Below are 14,522 nucleotides of genomic sequence, written 5' to 3' on the forward strand. Positions count from 1 at the left end.
GCCGTAAGGGGAGGGGTACTGTGACATCGGCGGTTATGCCCGCCGATGCCCCTTCTGCTGCGGCGGCCGCTGCAGCATCCCCTCACCTGCGCGCTCCCGCCGTCAATTCCTCCTTACGTTGGCTCCTGGTTCCCGCCCCCTGGTTCGCGCTCGCCGCCTTCCGCTCTCTCTCTCCTGCGATGGGCGGCGCTGAGGGGCGGGCTTGGGTCTCCCCTGCGATGGGCGGCGCCGAGGGGCGGGCTTGGGTGACGCACATCCGGGGGTTGCTGTACTTCAGGCGTCCTCGCAGTTAGGAGGACGCCTGATGATTGTGTAGTTTTCCTGCACCCTCTGGCCTCTACAGTTCTCCTGTAGCTTAACCGCTTTCCGCCTGACTCTCCCTGTCGCTCCCTGTCTCCTGCTCCCTTCCCTCCCAGCCTGCCTGGGCGCTGTCTTCCATCCCCGGTGCCGTCCTCCGTCTTCAGTCCGCCCAGGTCTTTCCACGTGCCTGTCTTCCGTATTGGTTCTGTCCTGCTCCTCTGGTCCCTGCTCGTTCTTCGTACCATTGCCTTCCCTGTCCTTCTGTCCGTGGAGCCGTCCCTCTTGGTTCCGGCTGTCGCGCCTCCGTCCTCTGTGGTCCTGCCCCAAACGATCCCTGTATAGGGGTCGGTCTTCACCTGGTGTGCTCGACCCTGGGGCTCCGGATCCGCGATCCAGAGGGTCCACTCTCTAACTTAGGTTCCCTCTAGCATTACAGTGACCTTCGTGTGACTGTGCCTCGCATTACTCCTGCTCCACCTTTGGGACTACGACGTGGAGGAAGAATCCCAGAGCGCAGATGCTATGGATGTGGGCAGCCCGGGCATATGCAATTCCAATGTCCAGGTGTACGGAGGCAGAACACCTACAGACCGCCTTTGCCTGTTCATTATCTACAGACCCCCTCACCTGGAGAAGAGATGGATTCAGTGCCTGATGACTTGCCAAGTGACTCTGATATCCTGGCTTCCCTACCAGGAGTCTATGGGGTGCGAGCCCAGGCACCTGTTCTTCTGATCTTCAGCACAAACATCTACAGGAGGTCGTGCTGGATGGTCAAAAAGTTGTTGGCTTCCGTGACACTGGGGCTTTTCTCACCATAGCCGATCCCCGAGTAATTCAACCAGAAGCAATTCAAAAGGGACCAGGAATTGCCATTGAATTGGCTGGAGGTACCCAGAGATATATTCCAAGAGCGAGTGTGACCTTGGATTATGGCTTTGGGGCCAAACAATGCATGGTCGGTGTGATGAGCGGCCTCCCTGCAGACGTTCTTCTAGGAAATGATGTGGAGAATCTTCATTGCCACTTTGTTGGTGCGGTAACCCGAAGTCAAGCCAAGAGAGCAGCAAATGTGGACGTGTACAACCCATCCATGGAAATGAGGCCACCAGAACCGCCGTCACAGCCGGTGAGTGATTCTTCTTGTGGGGATAATATGAATGTTACCTGGGATAAAGTTCAGTTTAGACAAGAAGTGGAGACTGACCCCACCCTAGCTAGTTTTAGAGCTCGAGCTGAAATAGGGCAGCTAGGGGAGAATGGAGAAAGAATTATCAGAGAAAATGGACTTCTGTATCGGGTTACCAATGCCGACTCCCTAGATAAGCCCTGGACTTATAGCAAACAGCTGATTGTTCCTCAGAAATACAGAATTCCCCTATTACACCTTGCTCATGATATTCCTACTGCTGGCCATCAAGGCAAAACCCGCACCGAGAGGCGATTGACTCAATCTTTCTATTGGCCTGGGATTTCCCAAGCAGTGGCGCATTTCTGCCGAACTTGCGACATATGTCAGCGTAGAGGGCGACCCGGAGATCACCCAAAGGCACCCCTGCAACCGCTCCCTATAATAGAAGAACCCTTTCAAAGAGTAGCTGTTGATATCATTGGACCTCTGGCTAAACCAAGTAAATCTAGAAAGCAGTACATCCTCACTGTTGTGGACTATGCCACCCGATATCCAGAAGCGGTGGCCTTGTCAAGTATTTCTGCAGCCAAGGTGGCCGAGGCCCTGATTACCATTTTCACCAGAGTAGGATTTCCCAGTGAGATCTTGTCGGACCAAGGCTCCCAGTTCATGTCAGAGCTGGTCCAGTGTCTGTGGCGCACCTGTGGAGTACGAGCGATCCGCACGACCCCGTATCATCCCCAAACAAATGGACTTTGTGAACGATTCAATGGCACTCTGAAGAATATGCTGAGGGCCTTCACTGACAGAGATTCAAACTGGGAGAAGTACCTACCCCATCTCTTGTTTGCCTATCGGGAAGTTCCCCAGGAGTCCACTGGGTTCTCCCCCTTTGAACTACTCTATGGAAGAAAGGTCCGAGGACCCTTAACCCTGCTCAAGGAATACTGGGAGGGGCAAGTTGAAGATACAGGGGCCCCTGTTGTCCCTTATGTCCTAAAGCTGCGAGAAACCCTGGCCCAACTTGCTAGTTTTGCCCAGAGTCATGTGCGGATGGCTCAAACCAGACAGAAGACATGGTCTGACCGTAAAGCACGCTACCGGGAGTTTGTAGAAGGACAACAGGTCTTAATGATTGTTCCCCATCGGCAGAATAAACTGCAGACAACATGGGAGGGTCCCTTCCGGGTTCTCAGAAAACTGAATGACACCAATTACCTTCTTGCTTTAGATGATCAGGGGCTAAGACAAAAGACTGTCCATGTGAATATGATTAAGGAGTACCATGACCGGACCCTTCCAATGATAGCAAGCTGTCGGCTAGCTTCAGAGGACGGTCAAGAGGATGAGGACTCCCTACCTGATCTCGTGGAAGCAGCGAGAGCCCCATCCACTGTGGAACAGGTTCCTCTGGGAGATCACCTGGATTCCTTACAGAAAAAACAGATGTTGGGAGTGCTTCAATAGAGACGTGCTGCTTTCTCATCCCAACCAGGTCGAACCACCGTCACCCAACATCATGTGGACACTCAGGGCATCCGTCCCATACAACAGGCTCCTTACCGGGTACCTGAATCAGTTCGAAACACCATGCAGCACGAACTGGAGGAGATGTTACAGCTTGGGTTAATCCAGGCCTCCCATAGCCCTTGGGCCTCTCTTGTGGTGTTAGTACCCAAGAAGGATGGGAGTACTCGATTTTGTGTGGACTATCGACGACTAAACGACCATACCGTCAGTGATCCTTACCCAATGCCTCGTATTGACGAACTTCTAGACCGACTGGCTGGATCCCGATATGTCACTATCTTTGATCTCAGTAAGGGATACTGGCAAATCCCTCTGACGGAGGAGGGGAGAGAACGGTCCGCTTTTATAACCCCCTTTGGTCTGTATGAATTCCTAAATATGCCCTTTGGAATGAAGAATGCCCCGGCCACCTTCCAGAGAATGGTGGACCAGATCCTCCGGGGATGTGGTGACTTTGCTTGTGCCTACTTGGATGATATCGCCATCTTCAGCCAGACGTGGGAGGAACATCTGAACCAAGTAGCCATTATTCTTGACCTGATTCTTGCAGCAGGCCTAACCATTCGACCAGATAAATGCCAATTGGGGATGGGTGAAGTCCAGTACCTAGGGCATAGAGTAGGAGGAGGGAAGCTCCGTCCCGAACCTGCCAAAATCCAGGCTATTAGAGACTGGCCTATACCCCAAACTAAGAAACAAGTTATGGCTTTTTTGGGCACTGCCAGTTATTACCGAAAATTTGTTTCTCATTTCAGCACTGTGGCCAAGCCTCTTACCGACCTGACCAAGAAAGCAATGCCCCGGCTGGTGATCTGGACTCCAGCCTGTGATGAGGCTTTTAACCAGCTGAAGGACGCTCTGGTCTGTGACCCTGTTCTGGCTGCTCCAGACTACAAGAGGAGATTCATTGTGCAGACGGACGCCTCTGCTTATGGACTGGGAGCTGTACTCAGCCAGGTGAATGCAGCTGGGGACGAGCACCCCATTGCCTACCTCAGCCGGAAACTGCTGGACCGAGAAGTGGCCTATGCAACTGTTGAAAAAGAATGTCTGGCTGTAGTGTGGGCCCTTAGGAAACTAAGGCCGTATCTGTATGGACGAGAATTCACTGTGGTTACTGATCACAATCCCCTCACCTGGCTGAACAGAGTCTCTGGGGACAATGGACGCTTACTACGATGGAGCCTGGCACTGCAGCCCTATAACTTTACCATACAGTATAGAAGAGGCAGCCAACACCAAAATGCAGATGGACTGTCCAGGCAAGAGGAGCCCTGAGTCCTGTCAGCCATGCCTGTGTGTACTTAACCAGTGACCTGTAGAGGTCCCTAGTACGTACACAAATTGGGAGGGGAAGGGATTGTCATGATTTGTAGTCTTGCCCTGTCCTGTATTTTGTATAATATGTAATTTAACTTTTCTCTGGTTCATTTGCTGTAAATTAACCATGTCTCCTTCCCCAATACTTTGCAATGTCTTGTGATGTACCTGGACCATAATCTAATTTAGGCTTGTGTCAACAGCTAGTGGAACTTTAGCTATTGATTTCCTAAGCAGAAGATAACCTACAATACACACCCTGTAGACTCAGTGGAGCCCTTACATTTCTAGAATCTTCTGATTGACCAAACCATTGAATAGTAGGTGTGACCCCTACCCCCCTTCAGATGGGCTGATCCCAGGAGCCCTGACAATACATTCTTGTTTTAAGATCATATGTTGTGTTGGTTGCTAAAAGAGAAGGACGAGGCTGTCTGAGGAAGTTTCGGCCTCTGTGTGATCGTGGTGGATTTCTGGGACTCTTAAAGGACTATGGTTTTGTGATCTGGCACAAGGACTGTCGGGAGGTGCCCCCGAATCAGTTTCCTGTGGACTTATTTTGGGACTCTGCAAATTACCTTCGTGTTGTTCCTGTTTTCTGGTCAATAAATCTGTCGGATCGTTCCCAGGCCTGTTGTCCCTCCTTGCTCTGGAGAATACTCCCGTCACAGTCACCCACCCCTTGTAAAGTGTTTCCTGATAAATACGTCCCTTGGGCTGTGATACAGTGTGAATCCACAGAAATACAGCTCAATGACAGATTCAGCTCTGCTACATCTGTACTTGCAGCCCCTGAAATCCCACCTTGAACACCTCCACCTCCTCCAGGATCAGCTCCTCCGTCTCCAAGTCGTCTTTTGGAAGGACGATCACTTTCTGCACGGTGCCCTGATCTGGGAAAAAAAAAAAAAAAAACACAGGAAGAATTATGGGAGCAAGAAGTGGAATGACGACCGTTTAATTGTTCTTCTATGATGCGCAGAACGCGTTAACATTTCATGAAGTGGTGTGGAGAATTTGTGATTGATGGCACGCGGTGTGCGAGATGCTCCTTCTCGCCCACGTTGTTTGTCCTGTAATATTCTGGATAATCAGCCGGACACAATCAGGAGTTGCCGCTGATTCCTGTCCTCATATTACCCAGCACTCCATCATAATTGATGGCTCATTACCTGTGCCCAAGAAGAGAACCTCATATCTTCCATCAGACGCGTCCACTTGGTCCACAGCGATGCTGGTGAATCTGTAGTGGACATTGGTGCGGACGAGCAGGGGTTGGCGGTGCACAGGGTACACGGTGTTGTACATGACCGGGTGTGTCCTCATGAAATTTATTACTTCATCTGGGTAATCCTTAGTGGACTTCATGGATGGCGTGAAGGTGCCTCCCGGACACTGCACAAGCACAAGGTGGCCGTTATACATCTGTGTGCCATTTATATATATTCCTATATACCCACACACTGACCACGGGGGGGCGCTCTTACCGTTCCAGGGCGGGGATACGGGATCTTTCCTGTGTACGGCATCCACTGGTAGTTGGGTCCCTCCTTGTGAGCAAATGGTCCATTGAAGACCATGCGTATGTCGGCCATGGAGTAGACGCACACGGCCGATCCTTTAAACACGGAGCTACACAAGAAGGAGGGAGATGATAGTGGTAGTGATGGACCGACACTGCACCATCATCAGGGATGAGATGTGAGACTTACCCGGAGGCGGAGAAGACGGCGTAGATAACGGGGTTCTTATTATCCTGCGTCTGCTGAATGAAGACGTCCTCTATAAGAACACATGATATACTAATGATTTCCTGATCCTGCAGTGTGCCCAGGTGAGACGCAGTATCGACCCCCAATCCAGATACATACGCAATTCATCAAAATGAGTCTCGATCCCGTCTGCCCCCGGCACAGAGCATATGAGCCGCGCTTTCAGGAACGTGCTCCATTTATTCACCAGGCAGCAGTGACCTCCATCATCGTTCTAGGACAAGCACATGGCACAAGAGGTCAGTACATTAGCTCCTCTGCTTGCTAGCAGTGAATGGAAACATTTTATATCTAGAGGCTGAGAACCTGTTCTGGTCACAGCACAGGGTTTGCTACAATGTATCCAGTCATCTACGACCCACAGATCCTAGATGTCAGTCTCATACCCCTGACAAGTCGCGGCATCAAGGGTCCGCTCAACTGTGGTGTGCGGCTGGTGACCATGCGAGGTTCACAGTGGGTACGATTACAACGCGTCTTACCAGGCAGACCCTTCCGATGCGGGAGTATATTGTCGGGCTGTGGGGGGAATCTGTGGACTTTTCCCGGAAGAAGAAATAAAGTTTATCGTCATTTCGCTCCAAGCTGTCGGGAATCAGCTGTACGTGGACGAACGCAGGGTCTGCGGAGAGAGCGGCCATTATCCGAGTGTAGAGATGAAGAAGGATCATCTACCCATCATCCGCTCACGCTGCACAGTGTATGACTGGAGTCTTACCATTCAACCAACGGGAATTGTACTGGTCCGTCCTCATGGCAGCTTGTTTGCCCATCGCTCTGAAAATGGCAGCATCGGTGCCCATGAAATCTATGTAGACCCCAGAGTAGAGCTCCTCGTCTGTAAAAATCAAAACAAGCGGGTGAAGATAGAACTTAGAGAAAACACCTGTGACGCCATTCGAGGGGGTCGGAGTGGAGCGACTGTGCAGCCAGAGCGGCGGTGCACAGAGATGTGGATTTGGAGCGACTGTGCAGCCGGAGCGGCGGTGCACACAGATGTGGACGCGGAGCGACTATGCGGCCACAGCGGCGGTGCACAGAGATGTTGACGCGGAGCGGCAGTGCGGCCGGAGCAGCGGTGCACACAGATGTGGACGCGGAGCGACTGTGCGGCCGGAGCAGCGGTGCACACAGATGTGGACGAGGAGCGACTGTGCGGCCAGAGCGGCGGTGCACAGAGATGTGGACGCGGAGCGGCTGTGTGGCCGGAACAGCGGTGCACACAGATGTGGACGCGGAGCGACTGTGCGGCCGGAGCAGCGGTGCACACAGATGTGGACGCGGAGCGACTGTGCGGCCAGAGCGGCGGTGCACAGAGATGTGGACGCGGAGCGACTGTGCGGCCGGATCAGTGGTGCACACATGTGGACACGGAGCGACGTTTATCTCGTTGGCTTCCAGCCCAGCAGCTGCTCCTGATTAATTAAGAAAGTCTCGACCTCAGATTGCAAGGAAAGTCCCTCAGGTGGAGGCCGATTGGAGGGGGTCACATGGCGCTGCTTCTCGGGGGGGCAAACGGATTAGCGGGAAGGAGATCTGGCAGTCTTTTCTTATTCACCCCAGATGGACCTGATCTCTGGACCCAGCAGCTGCTCACAAATACTGTCTGTATTTTAATCTCGAGCTCATGGCGCCTGAGGGGACGACTGTGTCAGGGTGTACTGGACTGGTCACACACGGGGGCTTCACTTACTGATGAGGGCAGACACGCTGTCCAGTTTGGGGTCATAAGCGCATTTTCCTTTCCCCGACTCCACGCGGTCCGGGTCCAGGTAGAAAACATAATCCTGAAAAGGGAGAAGAGGCAGGAGGTGAGAACGAGACCCCCGCAGTCGGCGGCACACTCGGATAATCGGCAGCGTACACCACTAGTACTGGGACCATAGTACAGGGGATGCCTGACCCATGAAGACAAAGAAAGCTCCTCGGAGGAGGTGGAGCGGACACAATATGGAGGCGGAGTACTGGAGTTAGGACAATGGGACGGTGGACAAGCTCCTCCAGCACACACAGCGATGAGAGGCCTGAAGGCTGCATCCTCCACACCACGTGCACAGCCTCAGCATGGTGGCCTCAGCATGGCGGCCTCACCATTTACAAAATCTCTGCTTGCTGCTGGTGAATGGAAACAGTCCCTGGCTTCTCTCTGCTGGGCTGGACTGCAGGCCCATAGTACTTACCAGCCATGACATACTGTAACAAACCCTCAGCAGTGTGACAGGACTACCTCACAACTGTTCTCAAGCCTCTAGGGTGTTCCCAGGGCCTGACAACAAGCAGAGATCTTAGAAATGGTGGGCAAGTTACAGAAACTACTCATTGCTGATCAGACTGGGCCCTGGCACTCTCGATATCAGGGGTCCTGGACTGCAGACTATGGCGGGACCACAACCCCTCTTGAGAAGCGCAGACGTGTCTGGAGCGACGCACAAGACATGCTCTACATAACTGTGCATCGGACAATGAGTGTGTTAAGAGCGGCCATGATGTACGAGGAGCCATGATCTTTAATGTCATGCGACAATCCTCGCCAGGCACAACACGGCAGGAGATACCGGGGCCCGGAAGTCACAAATCCCGCCTCATGTTAGCAGAGACCCCGTACACACGACCATGCAATGTCTCGTGTGTGGGCCGCTCATTAGTGTAGGGGATCTGGGGTCTCCCATCACAGAATGAGGCGCTTCTCCTGTGTGGGGGTGTCATGGACTTCGGCTGAGGGGGCCGGTGTCTGCACAACACTAACCTGTGAGGAGAAACATACAATTGTCTTATGTCACACAGTAACAAGGGCTGTAGATGTCACGGCCCCAGTATCAGGATGGGGAGGGGGCTCTGCGGCCCCTGGGACTGGCCCCACCTTGTGCTCTGCTGGTGCTGGGCTGGGTGGATAATCTGCTGCTCTGCTCCCTCTTCCTCCTGGGGGCGCTGTGTGATCTGAGGCCTGAAGAGAGGAGCAGGGCAATAAGAGTTAGAGCTGAAGGCGGCTCAGGTGAAAGGCAGAACGGGGGACACCGCCAGGACGGGTTGCGAGACACGACACGGATGGTGAACACACAGGACACAGATGGAGGCCACCCCTAGACCTACTGTTAGTTCTGGATGCAACTCTGCAGACAGAAGACGTGGAGCACACGGAGACATGGGACAGGGCGCAAGGAGGAATGCATGCACGGCTACGCTGCGGCACACACGTGTTACTGGCATGCAGGTGGCATGTATGAAATGTTAGAGCACATGGACACTGGAGACTCAGTCACGTGATGGATCATGGACAACACAGAACAGAAAAATCACATCCAAAATCAGTGATGACCGTCACTCACCTCCAGGGGAACAGTGCTGACACACTGACGCCACGAGCACCCTAGCAAATCCCCCACGTCTCATATCATGTGTAATTAGATTACTCCGATCACCTGACGCCCCTATATACAGCTGTATACTAATGTACCAGGAGATATAAGAGTTACCCCAACCTACACGGTTCTGCACCTTCACCACATACACCAGCTGTATGTACCGGCAGAGCGTCACCATGGTAGGTTAAGGAAAACTGCACCCAAGACATTTTCAAGGTCTCTTCACAAAGGATCCATGAGAAGAGCGGATGATGGGAGGAGGTTGTTCTCTACGCCCATCATCTCCAGCAGAGCCCGGGTTTTGGTTTGGGCGACTTCCATTGTGTCCTCGCCCCTTTCATTGCGGAGGTGACCTCCTGGTATAGTTTCCTATACTGTCCTGAATGTGTAGTGTATATTATTATTATTATTATTATACATGGCACAGGGCATGTGCAGAGCACGTCTCCTGCTCACTTACTATTTTGCAGGCATCATTTTCTCAGTACAAAGGAGAAGGGCCCTGAAGCTCGCCGCTCCATCACTCCCAAGAAATGTCATTTTTGCTTCAGTGGCTTCTGAATGTGACAAATGACCACTTGAACCCGCGGCTGCCATACAGAGGAGCCATCATATCGGGTGACCAGAGGACGGGCCGATATCACTCTGACCACAGCGGCTTCATGCACTTCTACATACAGTTGACTCCTCATTATTACTTGCACTCCTCCAGGACTCGCTGTGTGCACAGCAGCCTCCATCACTGCCACCCCCATCGTGTACATGAATGATTGAGGATGGTTATGTGGATAACACCCTGCCCGGACTGTAATAACTGCACCGAGCCTGATGGAGAACACGTCCTGGTGGCACCGGTGAGCAGAGCGGCTCACGTATATGACTGGTGGCTAGTAACTTGCTGGGCCGTTTTGCCTTCTCTACGCCCATGGAAGCTCGCGTTCACCCCAGCACTATCACCTGTAATGTAACGCTCTGCAGTGGAGCAGGGTTCCTGATTTTTATGTCTCCCAGCAAGAGCAGTAAGGGGAACGCAGCCTGCAGAGCATCGCCCCTCACACTGCATACAGAAATGCAGAGCATTGCAGGTCGTATCCCCCTGTCATTACACATTACTTGGCTGCTTGCACACTACCGCACCTCCTCCGCGTTGCAGATCATTGCTCTCAGTACCTGAGCTTTGCGTCCACGGTTGATGTATGTGCACACAGGATTATACGCTCCTGTCCCGCACGCGTACAAGTGCGTCCTGTTCCAGGGTTGGATGAGACGAATAAAATTACCGCATTCTCCCTGTGAATAACAAAAGGTTGGAATAGAGAGAAGAGAAAGGCAAAGCGATGGAAATCCACGAGATCAGAAGGGAGAAGAGGGAAAATACAGAACACAGAGTTAATGACATGAAATCCGAGCAACCTGCCCTCCTCCTCACTGGATATTGCACAGCAGCAGCAGCCGGGGCGCAGACATAAGTAATCACCTGTATAACAGCCTAGACAAGCGCTGCTCCGGGACTTACAGCCACTGAGGAGAGCAGCTTTACAGGGGTCATCACTTGATGATCATTGGGGGTCTGACCACTGACTTTGGCACCAATCGGCAGAAAAGGCACCTTTATCCCTGCAATGATGGAGCGGCAGCACACGCTCGACCGCCAAGCCATTCATGGTCTGTGTGGCAGCCAAGCGCTTTCCTGGCCCATAGAGAATGAATGCAGCACGATCGGGCGATCGATTAATGGGACACCCACTGATCGGCAAGTCCTCCCCTATCCTGCAGGCTAGCAATGACCGGCTGACCCTGGACAATCCCTTTATGCTGTAGGTTGTACTTGCCCTAAGAGCTGACAGCTCATTGACGTCCTCTGGTCATACTCACATTGATATCTTTACCGGATAAGACACATTCATCGATTCGCTGTTGCTTTGCTGGCCAGTGAATCTGCAGAGAATAAAGCGGATTAATGGCGAAACTGCTGTAAAAATGTGAGAACACACACAACATGACCCCCACCCCCTTAATCCAAACAGGGTATTTTGTATGTCGCCTCTGTCCTGGATAATATACGGTGCACGCGCCTCTCTATACATTAGGAATGTCGGCGCCTGCGGCTGTCCTGTTCTCACTGGGATTGTGCTGCATGTTCAGGACCCCGGAGCAGTACAGGACCCCGGAGCGCAGCACGTGCAGGACCCCGGAGCGCTTCATTACTGACAGTCCTTACGCTGCAGTGCTGTGCGATCATCTGCTGCGTACAGGAGCCTGCACCCGGGTGAGAGGAGCTTATCGCTCATTACTGGATGTTGTAGGTGTGTGCCGAGTACCAGACAAGCAGTAACATTTTAAAGCGCAGTCATGAGACATCAGGAGAGATGTTACCAGCCACCTTCCGTAGTCTCACATGCCCTGCAGCAAATATCACACAGGAAACGAGTGTCCATAGACAAGCTGTATTGGGGATTGGAGTTATGGATGATTATCTGCCCTTATAAAAGGGTCCGCAAGGAGCAAAATGGTCTTATAAAGTGGTAACTACAGTGTAAGCAACTGACATCCGGCAGCTGTTGCTCCTGGGTGGGATTCATACCGAGGACCCTCATGATGTGGTCACTATATGGCACAGCCGCCATCACCCGCGTGCTCTTACTATGAGAGGCTCCCGGTTGATGTCCTGCAGGTCCAGGGACAGGATGTAATCCTTGCTGCCCACGTACATCCGGTCGTGATCTTCATCCTTCAGCAGAATCCGATAGTCCGTGGTGTTCAGCAGGAAGTGCAGGAAATGTGCGGTGCTGGAGGCCTTCAGTTCTGCAAGGAGATACAGCAATTATTAAAGACACAAACACCAGCATAGTTCTCCTGGGCTGTGGGAGAACTACAAATCTCAGCACGTTGTGCCAGGAGCTGCATCATGATACAGGAGACAGAAAATACTTAATCCAAAGAGCAGACAACGTCCGAGGAAAGAAAGCAGCTTCCTGAATGACGACACAATGAAACCTCCCGATATGTCAAGACATCGGGATCACGGATGATACAAGAGACAGCACAGGGTTAAACGAGACTGACGCGAGCCGTCTACAGGTGCACCAGAGGCTTATGGGTTAATTAAGTTTAAAGCCCTAAAGAGCGACCCCGAGGCCGGGACACGACTAATGACATCAGCTACCGGACTGAAGAGCATTACTAATAAGTCACAGAACAGCAGCCAAACCTCAGACATCACAAGGAGACAACGACCCGAAAACCATACCCACATTACAGGACGCATCTAGAATCAGCCTCTATATACAGTGCAGTCACAGGGTACATACACTACTTATCACAGCGACTGCACCAGCAGAATAGTGAGCGCAGCTCTGGAGTATAATACAGGATGTAACTCAGGATCAGTAATGTATGTACACAGTGATTGCACCAGCAGAACAGTGAGTGCAGCTCTGGGGTATAATACAGTATGTAACTCAGGATCAGTAATGTGATGTATGTACACAGTGACTGCACCAGCAGAATAGTGAGTGCAGCTCTGGAGTATAATACAGGATGTAACTCAGGATCAGTAATGTAATGTATGTACACAGTGACTGCAACAGCAGAATAGTGAGTGCAGCTCTGGGGTATAATACAGGATGTAACTTAGGATCAGTAATGTAATGTATGTACACAGTGACTGCACCAGCAGAATAGTGAGTGCAGCTCTGGAGTATAATACAGGATGTAACTCAGGATCAGTAATGTATGTACACAGTGATTGCACCAGCAGAATAGTGAGTGCAGCTCTGGAGTATAATACAGGATGTAACTCAGGATCAGTAATGTAATGTATGTACACAGTGACTGCACCAGCAAAATAGTGAGTGCAGCTCTGGAGTATAATACAGGCTGTAACTCAGGATCAGTAATGTATGTACACAGTGACTGCACCAGCAGAATAGTGAGTGCAGCTCTGGAGTATAATACAGGATGTAACTCAGGATCAGTAATGTAATGTATGTACACAGTGACTGCACCAGCAGAATAGTGAGTGCAGCTCTGGAGTATAATACAGGATGTAAATCAGGATCAGTAATGTAATGTATGTACACAGTGACTGCACCAGCAGAATAGTGAGTGCAGCTCTGCAGTATAATACAGGAGGTAACTCAGGATCAGTAATGTATGTACACAGTGACTGCACCAGCAGAATAGTGAGTGCAGCTCTGGAGTATAATACAGGATGTAACTCAGGATCAGTAATGTAATGTATGTACACAATGACTGCTGTCTTACACCACAAGCCCATATACTAGGAGGCGCCTGTCTGTATCCTGTTCATTGAGACATTGTTCACATGTTCAGGTTTTAAATACATTAGATAGGGACTGCTTCATGAAGGGTTACCGTGACGTGGTGAAGCAGCTTGGCATACATTTTTTGCAAAAAACGTATCGTATCGTACAGTGATTCCTAAATTAGATGCATCTGGACTAGTGATGAAGCGAGTATACTTGTTGCTCGGGTGTTCTCCGAGTATTCTGGCGTGCTTGGAGATTTAGTTTGTGTTGACGCAGCTGCATGATTTGCGGCTGCTAGACAGCTTGAATACATGTGTGGAATGCCTGTTTGTTAGGGAATCCCCACATGTATTCAGCCTGTCTAGCAGCCACAAATCATGCAGCTGCGTCAACACAAACTAAATCTCCAAGCACGCCAGAATACTTGGAGAACACCCGAGCAACAAGTATACTCGCTCATCGCTGATCAGGACCAGTAACTAAGGATTTCTAGGTGTCGGTCTCAGAGGTCTATGTATTTTCAGAATTCTGGGAGATGTAGTTCCATGATCGCTGAGCACCACCAGTATTAGAGCCGCTCAGATAAACAGACGTGTGTATTATAGATGCTGATCTGTCCAGACCCCAGCAGCCCATGAACCCTTCACTGATGAGACCTTTATATGAAGGATATAGGGGAATTGTGGAGCTTCTCGCCTCCAGGATCGGCTGCAGAACCCCACTGGTAAATGTAACCTCAGTCGTCTCTGGGGGACGCGAGACATCCCAAACATCTTCATTAGATGTGTGAAGGGGCCGAAAGCCCACGACAGCTGTGTTGGGTGATGTCATGCAA

At 51.4% G+C, this 14,522-nt stretch overlaps 1 protein-coding gene across 8 annotated transcripts in view; it reads right to left on the reverse strand.

Annotated features, from left to right (window-relative positions):
- The window catches only part of SEMA3F (semaphorin 3F), a 95,863-nt gene that overhangs the window by 11,921 nt on the left and 69,420 nt on the right, over positions 1–14,522 (reverse strand). For 6 of the 8 annotated variants that reach the window (XM_073562567.1, XM_073562570.1, XM_073562565.1 and 3 more), the window contains exons 3-14: positions 12,061–12,221; positions 11,292–11,354; positions 10,587–10,706; positions 8,915–8,998; positions 7,748–7,841; positions 6,773–6,892; positions 6,537–6,676; positions 6,154–6,268; positions 5,995–6,064; positions 5,770–5,914; positions 5,455–5,677; positions 5,087–5,175 (exon numbers count right to left, since the gene is read on the reverse strand). In XM_073562567.1, coding sequence (XP_073418668.1) covers positions 5,087–5,175; positions 5,455–5,677; positions 5,770–5,914; positions 5,995–6,064; positions 6,154–6,268; positions 6,537–6,676; positions 6,773–6,892; positions 7,748–7,841; positions 8,915–8,998; positions 10,587–10,706; positions 11,292–11,354; positions 12,061–12,221 — 1,424 coding nt within the window. The remainder of the gene's footprint in view (positions 1–5,086; positions 5,176–5,454; positions 5,678–5,769; positions 5,915–5,994; positions 6,065–6,153; positions 6,269–6,536; positions 6,677–6,772; positions 6,893–7,747; positions 7,842–8,914; positions 8,999–10,586; positions 10,707–11,291; positions 11,355–12,060; positions 12,222–14,522) is intronic. The other 2 variants (XM_073562572.1, XM_073562571.1) reach the window with 1 other exon arrangement.

This window comes from Dendrobates tinctorius, unplaced genomic scaffold (assembly GCF_039654945.1).
Source record: "Dendrobates tinctorius isolate UK_male_01 unplaced genomic scaffold, ASM3965494v1 ptg000357l, whole genome shotgun sequence".
Classification (NCBI taxonomy): domain Eukaryota; kingdom Metazoa; phylum Chordata; class Amphibia; order Anura; family Dendrobatidae; genus Dendrobates; species Dendrobates tinctorius.